Below are 13,933 nucleotides of genomic sequence, written 5' to 3'. Positions count from 1 at the left end.
ATGTGAGTGCTCCTTTCGGTGGAAATGCGACTTGGACAGTGTAGAGTGAAGGAGAGTGGGAATGGAGGTGATGGAAGTGATGGGTGGTGGTTGAATGGGTCCCATGTGTCTCCCGTATTTCTACCATATACACATATAGATGCAATGCAAAAATACTTTATGATACTATGAAATACAACAAGATGAATGAATGATATTTTTAAATTTTTACGCCTCCACGGTAAATATTTATTATGGGTTTTTACGCTCCGTAAAAATTAATACATGGTGCTTAGATTGTTATAATGCCATGATGAGAATTTTATTTTCTACTACAAGTGTTAAAAAGTAAATATGCAATATGAAAAGTAAATATGGATAACTACCGATTTACCTCCCGGCGAGGGTTCAGAATTTTTAAGTCCACCATACCGGACTTCTCCGTTCGTGTTTATGCTTCGGGTGCATCAGTCGGTCTTGGAGATGGAGGCCCTGATGGTTGTTCTTGCTTCTCATGCCACTCTAATGTAGAGCATTGTTCTGGTCTTGGCTTGAAAGCAAATCGCTCTTCCTCGCCATTGATATGGAATTTGATTTCTCCAGCTCCGACATCAATGTGTGCATTTGTAGTACTCAGGAAAGGTCTACCAAGAATGAGGGATGTCTTCATGTCAAGTACTGTCACACCCAATTTTAAGGATAAAATTAAATGCATAAAACACATGTGTGCCCAAGGATTAGTCACACACATAAGTTGTCAAATTACAAAAGTATCATCATGGTGTATCTTACATCACGATTAATACCATCACATAGTCTTACACAACACAGTGGAAAATAAAAGGTAGCTCTCTCGTGGTAGCTCCAACACAGGGGCGGTCAACTGGTTAACCACAAGCCTAGAAGTCCTCTGGAAACTCCTCATATCCGTGGACATCTGTTACCCATCCGGGATTTTTATCCAAATATTGAAAGTAAACAAGCGTAAGAACTTCCCGTACTTAACAAGATAACATGGGGTTATGAAAGCTCAAAAGGGTGACTCTGGTTTACTATGGTTAGCACTTTTCGTAAGTCAAGATTTTATCATCAACTATTATCAAGTTATGCTTAAGCTCCAATTAAACCCACATGATCAGATATCAGAATCATATTATCATCGTAGAACATCATAAATGAACAACAATAAGTAACCATTTATTCTGTGAGTTTTTTGGCCCGCTCGTGACCGTGAGCACGGCTGTTATAACAGTTTGTAACACTCTACAGAGGTTGTGCACATTCACCGTGAGTCATGATTTCCATATGCCCGGGTTAATTACTCCCATAACACTACCAAGGTGAGCAGGCGGGGTACACTATGAAGCCATTTCATAGGTTTCTCTAACAAGTTAGGGCCGCTAGGTTTCCTCGGCAGGCAAATGTAGGAACCCCCCTTTCCTATGGCACATTTCCATCGCGGCTATACATATAGAAACAAAGGCAGTCCTATATCCAACGTGGCAAGCCCCTTTTGCGCCATAAAGGTAACCTCTAACAAGCTAGAAAAGGTCCTATTACTGAGCTAAAGTCAGAGCCATGTGACCCTCACGGTTCCACTGTCAGTCCCAGCTTCTACCGATAGATAAGTCCTTATGGAGGGCCAAGAGCATCATGATCGAAAGTCATTTGCTCCTTTGCCCTATAATTCAGTTGTTTAAAAGCAAATTTTACCTTTTTGTTCCATAGAACCATTATTCATTATGTAGATCATGTACAGTTATATTGAGCGCTAGCAAACTACCCATATGCATATAACCCATAGGAGACAAGGAAACATGATACTCAATCACTAGGATGTCCTTACGGGTATCAAAATTAGACACACGCAAATAAGAAATTAATAAATGGTGAATAGGACATCAAGGTAGATCCCATGCTATACTTGCCTTGGTTAAGAGACTCTTGCTGGTCCTACTGGTCGTCAAAGAACTCTTGGTCTCCAACGTTCTCCTCACCGTCTGAACTCGACCAACAAAGCAACATACAAGCATTCCAAAGGCATTCATGCAAAGCAAACAATTATGGGATTAGAATAGTACACCAGGGCATAAAAACAAGATAAAAAGGTTCTTAAAAATAATCTACGTCTTTCTATGATCACATAGACGCGAAGTTCACGAAAAACAGAGCTAAAACATGAAAGTTATGAATTAAAGGGGGTTTCCTATAGCAATTTATTTAATTAAATCTAACCTCAAAATTTAAATGTCTCAAACATGTTTGACAGTGGTATTAACATGTAGAGAACTTAATTACAAACCTAACACAATTTGAACGGGTCGATTCGGAGCTAAAACGTCGATTTTATAAGCAAAACAATACAGTGGCATTTCTATAATTAGAATGAACTATTTTTGAATTTAAATAAAATCAAAACTGGGATATTTAAACCGACCGAGGACTGCGGGTTCAATTTGGCAAAACTTGGGGGTCTCTTGAGCAAAATGGCCCACGAAGGGGTATCGGCCATCCTGGGCCATTGGACCAAAGATGGACGACCCGGATTAGGAGAAAGGGGGAGAGAGAGAAAACCGGTGGCCGGAAACAGTGCTGGCACGGCGGGGCTCCATGGCCGGCGGCGAGGGGGTCATCGGTGAGCGGGAAACATGGCCTTCAAGCCACGGTTCGATGAACCGAGGGAGCCAGGGGAGAGAGGAGGTGATGGCGACCTCGCCTAGGCCGTGAACGCGGCCGGAGGACACGGTCGGCGGGGTGGTCGCCATGGCCGACGACGCGAAGGTCCCAAGCGCACGCGAAATGGGCCCTAGAGGCCATGAAACATGAAATTAAAGGCATGGGGAGAAGGAGGGAAACAAGGGGGTCTCACCGCAGATGAAAACGAAAACGAAGGCGGCTCAAGGATGGCAGTTTCCGAGCTCGGCGGATCCCAGCGCTTCTGTGCGGTGGTTGCGGCTTCCGCACGCTCAGGCGAGTGCGAGAGTGGAGCGGGGGAGGCAGCAGGGAGAGCGGTGATGGACTTGACTTCTTTTATAAAGGCTAGGGCACGGGGACGCTCCCACGACGCGAGGGTGGGCGTGGCAGCGGCGGTTGCGGCTTGACCACGCACGATGCGGGAGGTGGGAGACGGCGCCGACAAGCGGGCCTAGGCGGTCAGCGACAGAGAAGGAGAGGAGGGCGCGGCGGTTTCTCGCCCGAGTGGGCTGGCCTAGGAAGAAAAAGGGAAGAAGGGGAAGGAAGGGAGGCGAGCGGGCCGGCGGGGGAAATGGGCCAGCAGGCCGAAAATGAGGAAGGGAAGGGGGAGGGAAAAGAATTTCCTTTTCTTTTTCCAAATCAAATTTCCAAATGATTTTTTGAATCTTTTTGAGTTTAAATCAAAACCACTCAACATATTAAATAAAATGCTACAGCATGAGTGCATCAACATGTATCTATCCTTATGATTGATTTTAATTTCACAAAAATTATTATTTTCCTATATTTTAATGCATGCATAATTGCATAAATAAATCAAATTTAACTATTCAAAAAATGCAAATTTTAGGGTATTACAATTCTACCCCCTTAAGATGAATCTCGTCCTCGAGATTCGGATGATTGCTTATATAAATAGTTGTGGATAAGACTTTCACAAATCCTCTTCTCTTTCCCAAGTAGCCTCATCCTCTATATACCGATTCCACTGTACCTTGCATATTTTTATAACTCGGCTCCTTATAACTCTTTCTGCCGTCTGTAAGATCTTTATCGGATACTCTTCATATGTGAGATCTTCCTTAACAATAAGTTCTTCTAAAGGAATCTGCTCTTCTGGTACTCGCAAACACTTCTTTAATTGAGAAACATGAAACACATCGTGCACACCTAACAAACTCTCAGGCAGTTCCAATTGATAGGCTACTTCTCCACGTCTCTCTAGGATCTTGAAAGGTCCAATATACCTCGGTGCCAACTTTCCCTTCATATTGGATCTTTTCACACTTCTCATTGGCGACACCTTCAAGTACACATAATCATCAACTTTGAAAGTCAGCTCTCTTCTGCGAGTATCAGCATAACTCTTCTGTCGGGACTGAGCCACTCTCATATTGTCTCTAATCATTCTCACTTGTTCTTCTGCGTCTCTAAGGACATCGGGTCCAAACACTTGAGTTTCACCAGTCTGATTCTAGAACAAAGGCGTTCTACATTTACGCCCATACAGCGCCTCAAAAGGTGACATCTTGAGACTCTTTTGGTAACTGTTGTTGTACGAGAACTCAGCATATGGCAAACTCTTATCCCAGCTTGTACCATATTGCAGTGCATAAGCTCTCAACATATCTTCCAAAATCTGGTTGATTCTTTCAGTCTGTCCATTAGTTTGTGGGTGGTAAGCAGAACTGAAATTCAACTTTGTCCCCAAAGATCTATGTACTTTCTGCCACAATTTCGACGTAAACTGAGTGCCTCTATCAGACACAATTTTCTTGGGAACACCATGTAAGCACACTATCCTTTCCATGTACAACTCTGCTAGCCTTGCACCTGTATAGGTAGTCTTGACTGGTAGAAAGTGAGCAACCTTGGTGAGTCGATCCACTATTACCCATATTGAATCATAACCTCTTTAAGTGTGGGGCAAACCTATGATAAAATCCATACTAACTTCTTCCCATTTCCATTCAGGAATCTTCATTGGTTGTAGCAACCCTGCAGGTCTTTGATGCTCAGCTTTCACCCTTTGACAAGTGTCACACAAAGCCACATACTCTGCCACATCTCTCTTGAAACCATACCACCAATACTTCTCTTTGAGATCCAAATACATCTTGGTACTTCCGGGATGTATAGAATAAGCAGACTCATGTGCCTCTTGCAAAACTGCGTCATGGATAGCCTTCACTTCAGGTACACATATCCTTTTCCCGAACCAAAGAGTACCATTCTCATCCATCCTGAATCCTGGTGCCTTTCCAAGCACTATATTCTCCCTATCTCCTTAAGTTTTTCATCCTCCAATTGACCTTTATGTATCTCTTGCAGGTTCGTTATCCAAGCGTTGCATCATGGCTTGCATTAACTGTGCTTGCATTCCCATCAATTGCTCCATAGTCACTGGTGGCGGTGGTGGTGGATTCATGGGAGCACCATGACCACGACCACGGCCTCTGCCTCTTCCTCCTCTTGCGGCCATCTGCTTTCCAACCAAATATGCAAAATTTTAGAGATTTTCAACTTATAGAGAACTTATAAAAGATAAGGAACAACGCTGAGGATTTTTTGGACAAGATTCAAATACAGCAGTTCAATAAATCTATCATAACTTGAGTTTCAGAGACCCAACAGAGGCATACCAAGAATGGTTAGAAAGCTTAGGAGATCAGTTACAACTTTTATTTAGAACACTTTTATAGATTCTGATATACACATGGTCAAAAATAGAGCTAAACCGAATCTGTTATGAGTTCCAGACTACGCAGAATCATCCACTTGTGACAGCTAGATCTCACAACCTGAACAGATATCAACGTGATTCTAAAGACATTTGAAAGATACAGAAGTCTAGATATCTCCACAAAAATTTCAGAATTTTTGGCAGCCCGGATCTTGAGATACAAGATAAAGAACACAGGCTGCTCCAGAATGCAGCACAGTAGAGATATGATAAAGCAACCCATCTGCATTAAGACTTCATCCAAACTTAAGGTTCAAACCTATGGAATATGTGGACATGCCCACAAACTTCCAGCAATCAAACAAACTCCAAATCATCCAAGTTCACAATTAAAAGCATCAAATCACAAAAGTTCACAAGACAAAACAAGACTAGACATGACACACGAACTAACAATGTCGTAGCTTTAATCAAGGCACCAAACACCTATGGGGCTGTGTCAATCATGGTGAACGACCGGGGCTTCTTCTTGTAGATCGGTGGCAGCCCAAGTTGAGCACGCAGTTCATCAACCTACTTCTGGAGATGCCTCTCGGCCCTCTGCGATGCACGTAGCTCTCCCTTGACTTCTTCATCTACCCCCTGCATGGCATGGAATGTTGCACTATTGCTTCCAGAGTTGGATCACTTTCTGGTGGTGCCAGGACCTGCCAATTACCCTCATGATCATTGCAAGGAAGGAATCTAAAATGATCCTCCTTCATGGCCTCAAAACGACAACCATGGTAGTAGATATAAGCGTCTTGCGCTGCATCTTCCATGCCAACCAATGCATGAGCCCGTCTGGCAGTGGCACTGTGGATAGTCTCCACCTCAAGTCCATTCTTTATGTCATTCCAGGCGGTGACAACCAGCTCTACCTTCTAAAAAGTTGCCTCCAAATGGTGCTGGTACTCTGCACAGTGATAGTTGATGGAGGTGTGCAGATCAGTGTAGTAGTCATCTAGCACCTGAGTAAGGAGGGTGTGGTAGTAGGCCATCTCCGGGGCCTGCTTGAAGTAGTATTTGCATGTCCAGCCCATCTCCTCATCCACCACAGGGACAGCGGGTGGTGGCACAGGCGTTGGTGAAGTAGCTGATGACTCCATTGGTGTAGCTGCAACAGCATAGACAGGTGCAACAGCTGGAGTAGGAGCAGGTGCTGGTGCGGGAGTCGGGGTAGCCATCCACTCCTCATCTTCCTCGATCAAGGGTTCCACCTCATCATCGGAGATGACCACAATCTCCTTCTCCTGTGGTGCACGGGGGGGGGGGGGGGTGAACATGGCACGGTAGCCTGCAGAGCTGAGGCGGGCAGTCTTCGGGTTATGAGGCATCTATAGATTTAGAGTAAGATAGAATTAGAATCAATAATTTTATATAATAGATTAAGGTATGAAAAGCATAGATATTTTAATAAAATAACAAGAATGAGACAGTAAGCATGAAACTAGTGGAGCAAAGATGCTAAAATGACCATCTCTAACTAGGCTTGCGTCCTACAGTCAACACGGCTCTGATACCAATTTGCCACACCCAATTTTAAGGATAAAATTGAATGCATAAAACTCATGTCTGCCCAGGGATCAGTCACACACATAAGTTGACAAATTACAAAAGTATCATCATGGTGTATCTTACATCACGATTAATACCATCACATAGTCTTACACAACACAGCGGAAAATAAAAAGGCAGCTCTCTCATGGTAGCTCCAACACAGGGATGGTCAACTGGTTGACCACAAGCCTAGACGTCCTCTAGAAAGTCCTCATATCCGTGAACATCTGTTACCCATCCGGGATTTTTATCCAAATATTGAAAGTAAATAAGCGTAAGTACTTCCCGTACTTAACAAGATAACATGGGGTTATGAAAGCTCAAAAGGGTGACTCTGGATTACTGCGGTTAGCACTTTTAGTAAGTCAAGATTTTATCATCAACTATTATCAAGTTATGCTTAAGTTCCAATTAAACCCACATGATCAGATATTAGAATCAATTGAATCATATTATCATCGTATAACATCATAAATGAACAACAATAAGTAACCATTTATTCTGTGAGTTTTCTGGGCCACTTGTGACTGTGAGCACGGCTGTTATAACAGTTTGTAACACTCTGCAGAGGTTGTGCATATTCACCGTGAGTCGTGATTCCCATATGTCCAGGTTAATTACTCCCATAACACTACCAAGGTGAGCGGGCGGGGTACACTATGAAGCCATTTCATAGGTTTCTCTAACAAGTTAGGACCACTAGGTTTCCTCGACAGGCAGATGTAGGAACCCCCCTTTCCTATGGCACATTTCCATCGCGGCTATACACATAGGAACAGAGGTAGTCCTATATCCAACGTGGCAAGCCCCTTTTGCGCCATAAAGGTAACCTCTAACAAGCTAGAAAAGGTCCTATTACTAAGCTAAAGTCAGAGCCATGTGACCCTCACGGTTGCACTGTCAGTCCCAGCTTTTACCGATAGATAAGTCCTTATGGAGGGCCAAGAGCATCATGATCGAAAGTCATTTGCTCCTTCGCCCTATAATTCAGTTGTTGAAAAGCAAATTTTACCTTTTTGTTCCATAGAACCATTATTCATTATGTAGATCATGTATAGTTATATTGAGCGCTAGCAAACTACCCATATGCATATAACCCGTAGGAGACAAGGAAACAGGATACTCAATCACTAGGATGTCCTTACGGGTATCAAAATTAGACACATGCAAATGAGAAATTAATAAATGGTGAATATGACATCAAGGTAGATCCCATGCTATACTTGCCTTGGTTAACAAACTCCTGCTGGTCCTGCTGGTCGTCGAAGAACTCTTGGTCTCCAACGTTCTCCTCACCGTCTGAACTCGACCAACAAAGCAACATACAAGCATTCCAAAGGCATTCATGCAAAGCAAACAATTATGATTAGAACAGTACACCAGGGCATAAAAACAAGATAGAAAGGTTCCTCAAAAGAATCTACGTCTTTCTACGACCACATAGACGCGAAGTTCACGAAAAACGGAGCTAAAACACGAAAGTTATGAATTAAACGGGGTTTCCTATAGCAATTTATTTAATTAAATCTAACCTCAAAATTTAAATGTTTCAAACATGTTTGACAGTGGTATTAACAGGTAGAGAACTTAATTACAAACCTAACGCAATTTGAACGGGTCGATTCGGAGCTAAAACGACGATTTTATAAGCAAAACAATAAAGTGGCATTTCTGTAAGTAGAATGAACTATTTTCGAATTTAAATAAAATCAAAACTGGGATATTTAAACCGGCCGAGGACTGCGGGTTCAATTTGGCAAAACTTGGGGGGTCTCTTTAGCAAAATGGCCCACGAAGGGGTATCGGCCATCCTGGGCCATTGGACCAAAGATGGACGGCTTGGATTAGGAGAAAGGGGGAGAGAGAGAAAACCGGCAGCTGGAAATAGTGCCGGCACGGCGGGGCTCCATGGCCGGCGGTGAGGAGGTCGTCGGCGAGCGGGAAACAAGGACTTTGGGCCACGGTTCGACGAACCGAGGGAGCCGGGGGAGAGAGGAGGTGAAGGCGACCTCGCCCAGCCCGTGAACGCGGCCGGAGGACGCGGTTGGCGGGGTGGTCGCCATGGCCGGCGATGTGATGGTCCCAGGCGCACGTGAAATGGGCCCTAGAGGCCATGAAACACGAAATTAGAGGCATGGGGAGAAGGAGGGGAACAAGGGGGTCTCACCACGGATGAAAACGAAGACGAAGGCGGCTCGGGGATGGCGGTTTCTGAGCTCGGCAGATCCCGGCGCTTCTCTGTGCTGCGGTTGCGACTTTCGTGCGCTCGGGCGAGTGTGAGAGTGGAGCGGGGGAGGCAGCAGGGAGAGCGGTGGTGGACTCGGCTTCTTTTATAGAGGCCGGGGCACGGAGATGCTCCCACGACGCGAGGGCGGCCATGGCAGCGGCGGTTGCGGCTTGACCACGCGCGATGTGGGAGGTGGGAGACGGCGCCGACAAGCGGGCCCAGGCGGTCAGCGACAGAGAAGGAGAGGAGGGCGCGGTGGTTTCTCGCCCGAGTGGGCCGGCCTAGGAAGAAAAAGGGAAGAAGGGGAAGGAAGGGAGGCGAGCGGGCCGACGGGGGAAATGGGCCAGTAGGCCAAAAATGAGGAAGGGAAGGGGGAGGGAAAAGAATTTCCTTTTCTTTTTCCAAATCAAATTTCAAAATTCATTTCCAAATGATTTTTTGAATCTTTTTTAGTTTAAATCAAAACCACTCAACATATTAAATAAAATGATGCAGCATGAGTGCATCAACATGTATCTATCCTTATGATTGATTTTAATTTCACAAAAATTATTATTTTCTTATATTTTAATGCACACATAATTGCATAAATAAATCAAATTTAACTATTTAAAAAAAATGCAAATTTTAGGGTGTTACAATTACTACAAAATCCACTAGAACAAAGAAATTTCTTATTTTTACCAGAATATCCTCGGCGATTCCTGTAGGGTAGCGAACCGACTGGTCGGCTAGTTGCAGACACATCGATGTTGGCGTGAGTGTTGAATAGTTGAGCTTGTCGAAGACCTTCTTGGGCATGACACTGATACTTGCTCCTAGATCGCATAGCGCATTCTCAAAATTTTGGTTTCTGATCAAACAGTCAGTAGTGGGACATCCTGGATCCTTCTTCTTGATAGGTGATGTGTTCAGGATGGCTGCACTACACTCCTCCGTTAACTTAATTACCTTAGTGGTGGGCAGTGGTCTTTTGTTGTTCAGGATGTCTCTGAGGTACTTCGCATAGGTGGGTACCTGTATTGCATCTAGCAGAGGAATATTGATATATAACTTTTGAATTACCTCTATGAACTTACCAAACTGCTCATCCATTTTAGCTTTTCGATTTCTGCGTGGAAACAGTAGGAGGGTGGGTGTCGTGATAATCTTGCATCATCTCCTGTGCTTGTGGTCCAAATTCTTTGGCTTCTTCTTTTTCTTCCTCTCGTATTGCTTCTGGTGTCTCATCTATCCTCGTCGGATATGGGTGATCACGAGTAGACTTGCCACCTCTTGTGGTTATGGCATTGACCTTCTCAAGGTTAGTGGCAAAAGGCAGAGCAGCAGCCTGCTGAGTTATTTGTGATTCCATCTCTTTTATTATAGCTAAGTTAGGTCTTTTATGGCAGAAGAAAACTTGCATCATTTCTTGTGCTTGTGGCTCGACTTCTTCAACTTCGTCGTCCTTCATCTTCGCCTGTACTGTTGTCGGTGTCTTACTTGTCCTTGTCGGATAGGGTGGATCACGAGTAGACTTGCCACCACTTGTGGTTATGGCGTTGACCTTCTCAAGATTAGTGGCAACAGGCAGAGCAGCAGCCAACTAGGCTAACTGTGATTCTATCTTTTTATTATAGCTAAGTTGGTCTTTGATGGCAGAAGAAAAACTATCCATTTTAGTGTTTATGTTTTCTAGGACTTTATTATTAAAAGCAAGCTTTTTAGAAATATTTTCATTAATCCTAGCTCGTTCTAAGATCAAGTCTCTTAAGGATGGTTGCTTAGGATTAGAAAAACTATTACCTAGGTACTTACCTTGGTAACTTTACCATTGTTAATTCCATCCTTGTCTCTATTGTTGTGGAGTAGAGTTGTTGATGATAATGTTTGCGTCTTCTTGATATTCAGCAAAATTAACCCCCAAATACTCTCCACATGTGTTCTAGGAATTAAAGGCATCTTGAATGGCCTAACGATCCTTCTTGTAATTGGCTCACTGTTCAAGCCAATTCAATAGTACGTCCATCTTGGTTGAGAGTGCACACACCTCCTCTGGTACTTCTTTGCTCTTATTGCATGCTTCAATATTGCATTGAGACCAGCCTTGATTAGAGGCTATCTTCTCCATGAGAGTTTCAGTTTTTCCAAGGGTGAGTGACATAAATGATCCTCTAGCAGCTGCATCAAGTTGTTCATGAGCTTTCTGAGTTAATCCTTGGTAAAAATTTTGCATGAGCAACAATCTGAAATGTAATCTGGGAAACGTTCCCATGCTTCTGGAATGGTTTCTCCTTTCTGCTATTGAAAATTGGAAATCTTTCCTCTTAAGGCATTGGTCTTGCCTATAGGGAAGAACTTTGCTAAAAGGCCTTTGAACACTTTGCCCATGTATTGATGTCATCTTTGTTGGTGTAGAACCACTGCTTCACCCTTCCCACTTGTGAGAATAGAAACAGGCGGACTAGTATGATGTCTTGAGCAACGTCCTTGATGGTGATTGTGCTGCTTATCTCTAGGAAATTCTGAAGATGAGCCCTAGCATCTTCATGTGCCTTTCTGCTGAATGGAGTAGCTTGCACCATGTTGATGAGGCTTGACTTGAGCTCGAACTCAAGGTTGTTGGTTTTGAGTGTTGGTCCAGTGCGGATGTTCTCGGTGCTTGGAGCAGAGAATTCATGCAGAGTCTTTTCAGCCATAGCTTCATAAACTAGTGTTGACCTTCCTCTTGATTGATTTGATTGTGATTGATGGAATTTGTTGATGAATCAGAACCAATCCTGTAATACCCTATATAAGATATGAACGAAGACAAACAAGGGTAAGCCTGCTAAAGCAGAGGTGTTATGATTTCATCAATAAGTATTTATTTGATCAATTCTCTATAGCCTTGTGCCCCTCCCTGGCAACGACGCCAGAAATGCTTGTTGGCGTTTTTAGCATCACATTAATACTAAGTTGTCATCCCTAGCAATGATGCAGAAATTCGTTATTGGTATTTATTGAGAACACTTGTAAATTTATATATATATTAAGTATCTACAAGCGCACAGATAATATACTATTGTAGCATTTCACCTAGGAGTATACCGGGTATCGTTATTTATATTTTATCCACATGGAGGAGCATTGGGGTTGGCACATAGATATTGATAAATAGATATAGGCAAGTCAAGTGATAAATGAATGATAAGTGTAAGATATTGATGGTATTCTAGAGATAGAAATAGATACTCATAAATGTAATATGGCTAGGCTGGAGATTAATTAAGAGCAAAAGATTCCTGAGTCATTTCATATTTACTAAGTCTTTTGTACATCCAAGTATATACACTCTCATCTATAGCGTAATTAACTTTGGATCTATGCATAAGGAACATTAGTAAGGAAGATCAAGAACAGAGATTGACTCCCTTCGCAACCGGGTTCTACTTGCTCTACAAACGGGGAGTGGATTATAAAGGACTCAACGGGAGTGTCACATCCGTAATCTACCACATGACCCAGAGTGTAGAATGCATCTGTAGGTAAACAATATTTAAGCACCACACATACATAATGTCGACCACTTAACCCACTCGAGTATTGAGCTAAGCGCTTTGCGAACATATGCATATATTCATAATCAATCATAACTATATCAAGCATACTACTAGAGCAAACTAGGAACATAATAAATAGCAACATAATATTGTAGTAGCACAAAGTCATAAATAAAGAGGGATACAATCGATATACCGGTTTCTTGACGGTGAATCCAGAATACTGAGCAGTGGCTCAAACTCTATTTGAACCTTGCTAGCTAGCCTATACTAGAACTTTAAAGAATTGGATCTCTATTCTATTCTTTTTGGAAACCCTAATTTCTGGTCTAATCTTGACTTATGGCAGATTGCAGATGAGGGGGGCAGGGGCTGGTATATATAGGCCGGAGCATCAATTTTGGACCTTCGAATCAAACCGACTTGAATAAATGGCATAGATGCAATCCTTAACGCGGTCGAGAACCGACGTACGAAGGAGGGACTGCCAGGTGGGGATAGGGGGGCGGCTAGCCTACAGGCAGGGCCGAGCAGCCCCACATGTTAGCATATTGGCCTCCGCTTCGGTGCGGTGTCTTTCCGAGTCTTCTAGAACCTTCTAGGGTAGTTTTCGCTGCGGATAAGCGTGATTTTATTTGACAATTTGATCCCTCTTTATGGTTTTCTGAATAAACCCTGCTAAAAACACAAATTCACTAAAACTTGTGGGGATTGTCAGTTTAAGCCCCTAAGTCTATGTTGGTGTTCATTTTCATGCATGATTTCAAGTTATTTTGACAATTCATGATGGTTGGTAACTACTGTCAACAATTGTGATGAGCTAACTAATAAAGTTGCTAATCTTGAAGCCATCGGTACAATCCCCACCGAGGCATCTAAAAAGAAAAGTTCAATCTTTGACATGCCTAAAAAGGATGCCTCTACTTGTTGCAATGATTTATGTTTAGACTCACCCTTGTGCAACCAAGTTTGTGTTGAGAAAGTTGTTGTAGAAACATGCACACAAGAGAGTCACAATGGAGAATAAGCAACTGAAGCAAGAAGTGACTCGCCTTACCAAGGACTTGACTCAAGTAAAAGGCAAAATGGAGCAAGCCCAACTTCATCAAGATAACACCGTCAAGAGAGTGAAGAAGCTTGATGAAGGACAAATCGTGGTTTGCTATGTATGCCACAAGGAAGGCCACAAGTCCTATGAGTGCAAGATGAAGAATGGGGGAGGAGCTAAGA

At 43.1% G+C, this 13,933-nt stretch overlaps 1 protein-coding gene and 1 pseudogene across 1 annotated transcript; one reads left to right on the top strand and one right to left on the bottom strand.

The window, feature by feature from the left end:
- Positions 1 to 11,397: 11,397 nt before the first annotated feature.
- On the top strand, positions 11,398 to 11,495 carry LOC136490410 (small nucleolar RNA R71; annotated as a pseudogene).
- Positions 11,496 to 11,524: 29 nt separating this feature from the next.
- LOC136488379 (uncharacterized) lies at positions 11,525 to 11,860 on the bottom strand. The gene has a single exon (XM_066485332.1). It carries the CDS (start codon positions 11,858 to 11,860, stop codon positions 11,525 to 11,527), a length of 336 nt encoding a protein of 111 aa, XP_066341429.1.
- Between the last annotated feature and the right edge of the window lie 2,073 nt (positions 11,861 to 13,933).

Source organism: Miscanthus floridulus, chromosome 10, assembly GCF_019320115.1.
Source record: "Miscanthus floridulus cultivar M001 chromosome 10, ASM1932011v1, whole genome shotgun sequence".
Taxonomy (NCBI): domain Eukaryota; kingdom Viridiplantae; phylum Streptophyta; class Magnoliopsida; order Poales; family Poaceae; genus Miscanthus; species Miscanthus floridulus.
This window is presented reverse-complemented; position numbering and strand designations above follow the sequence as displayed.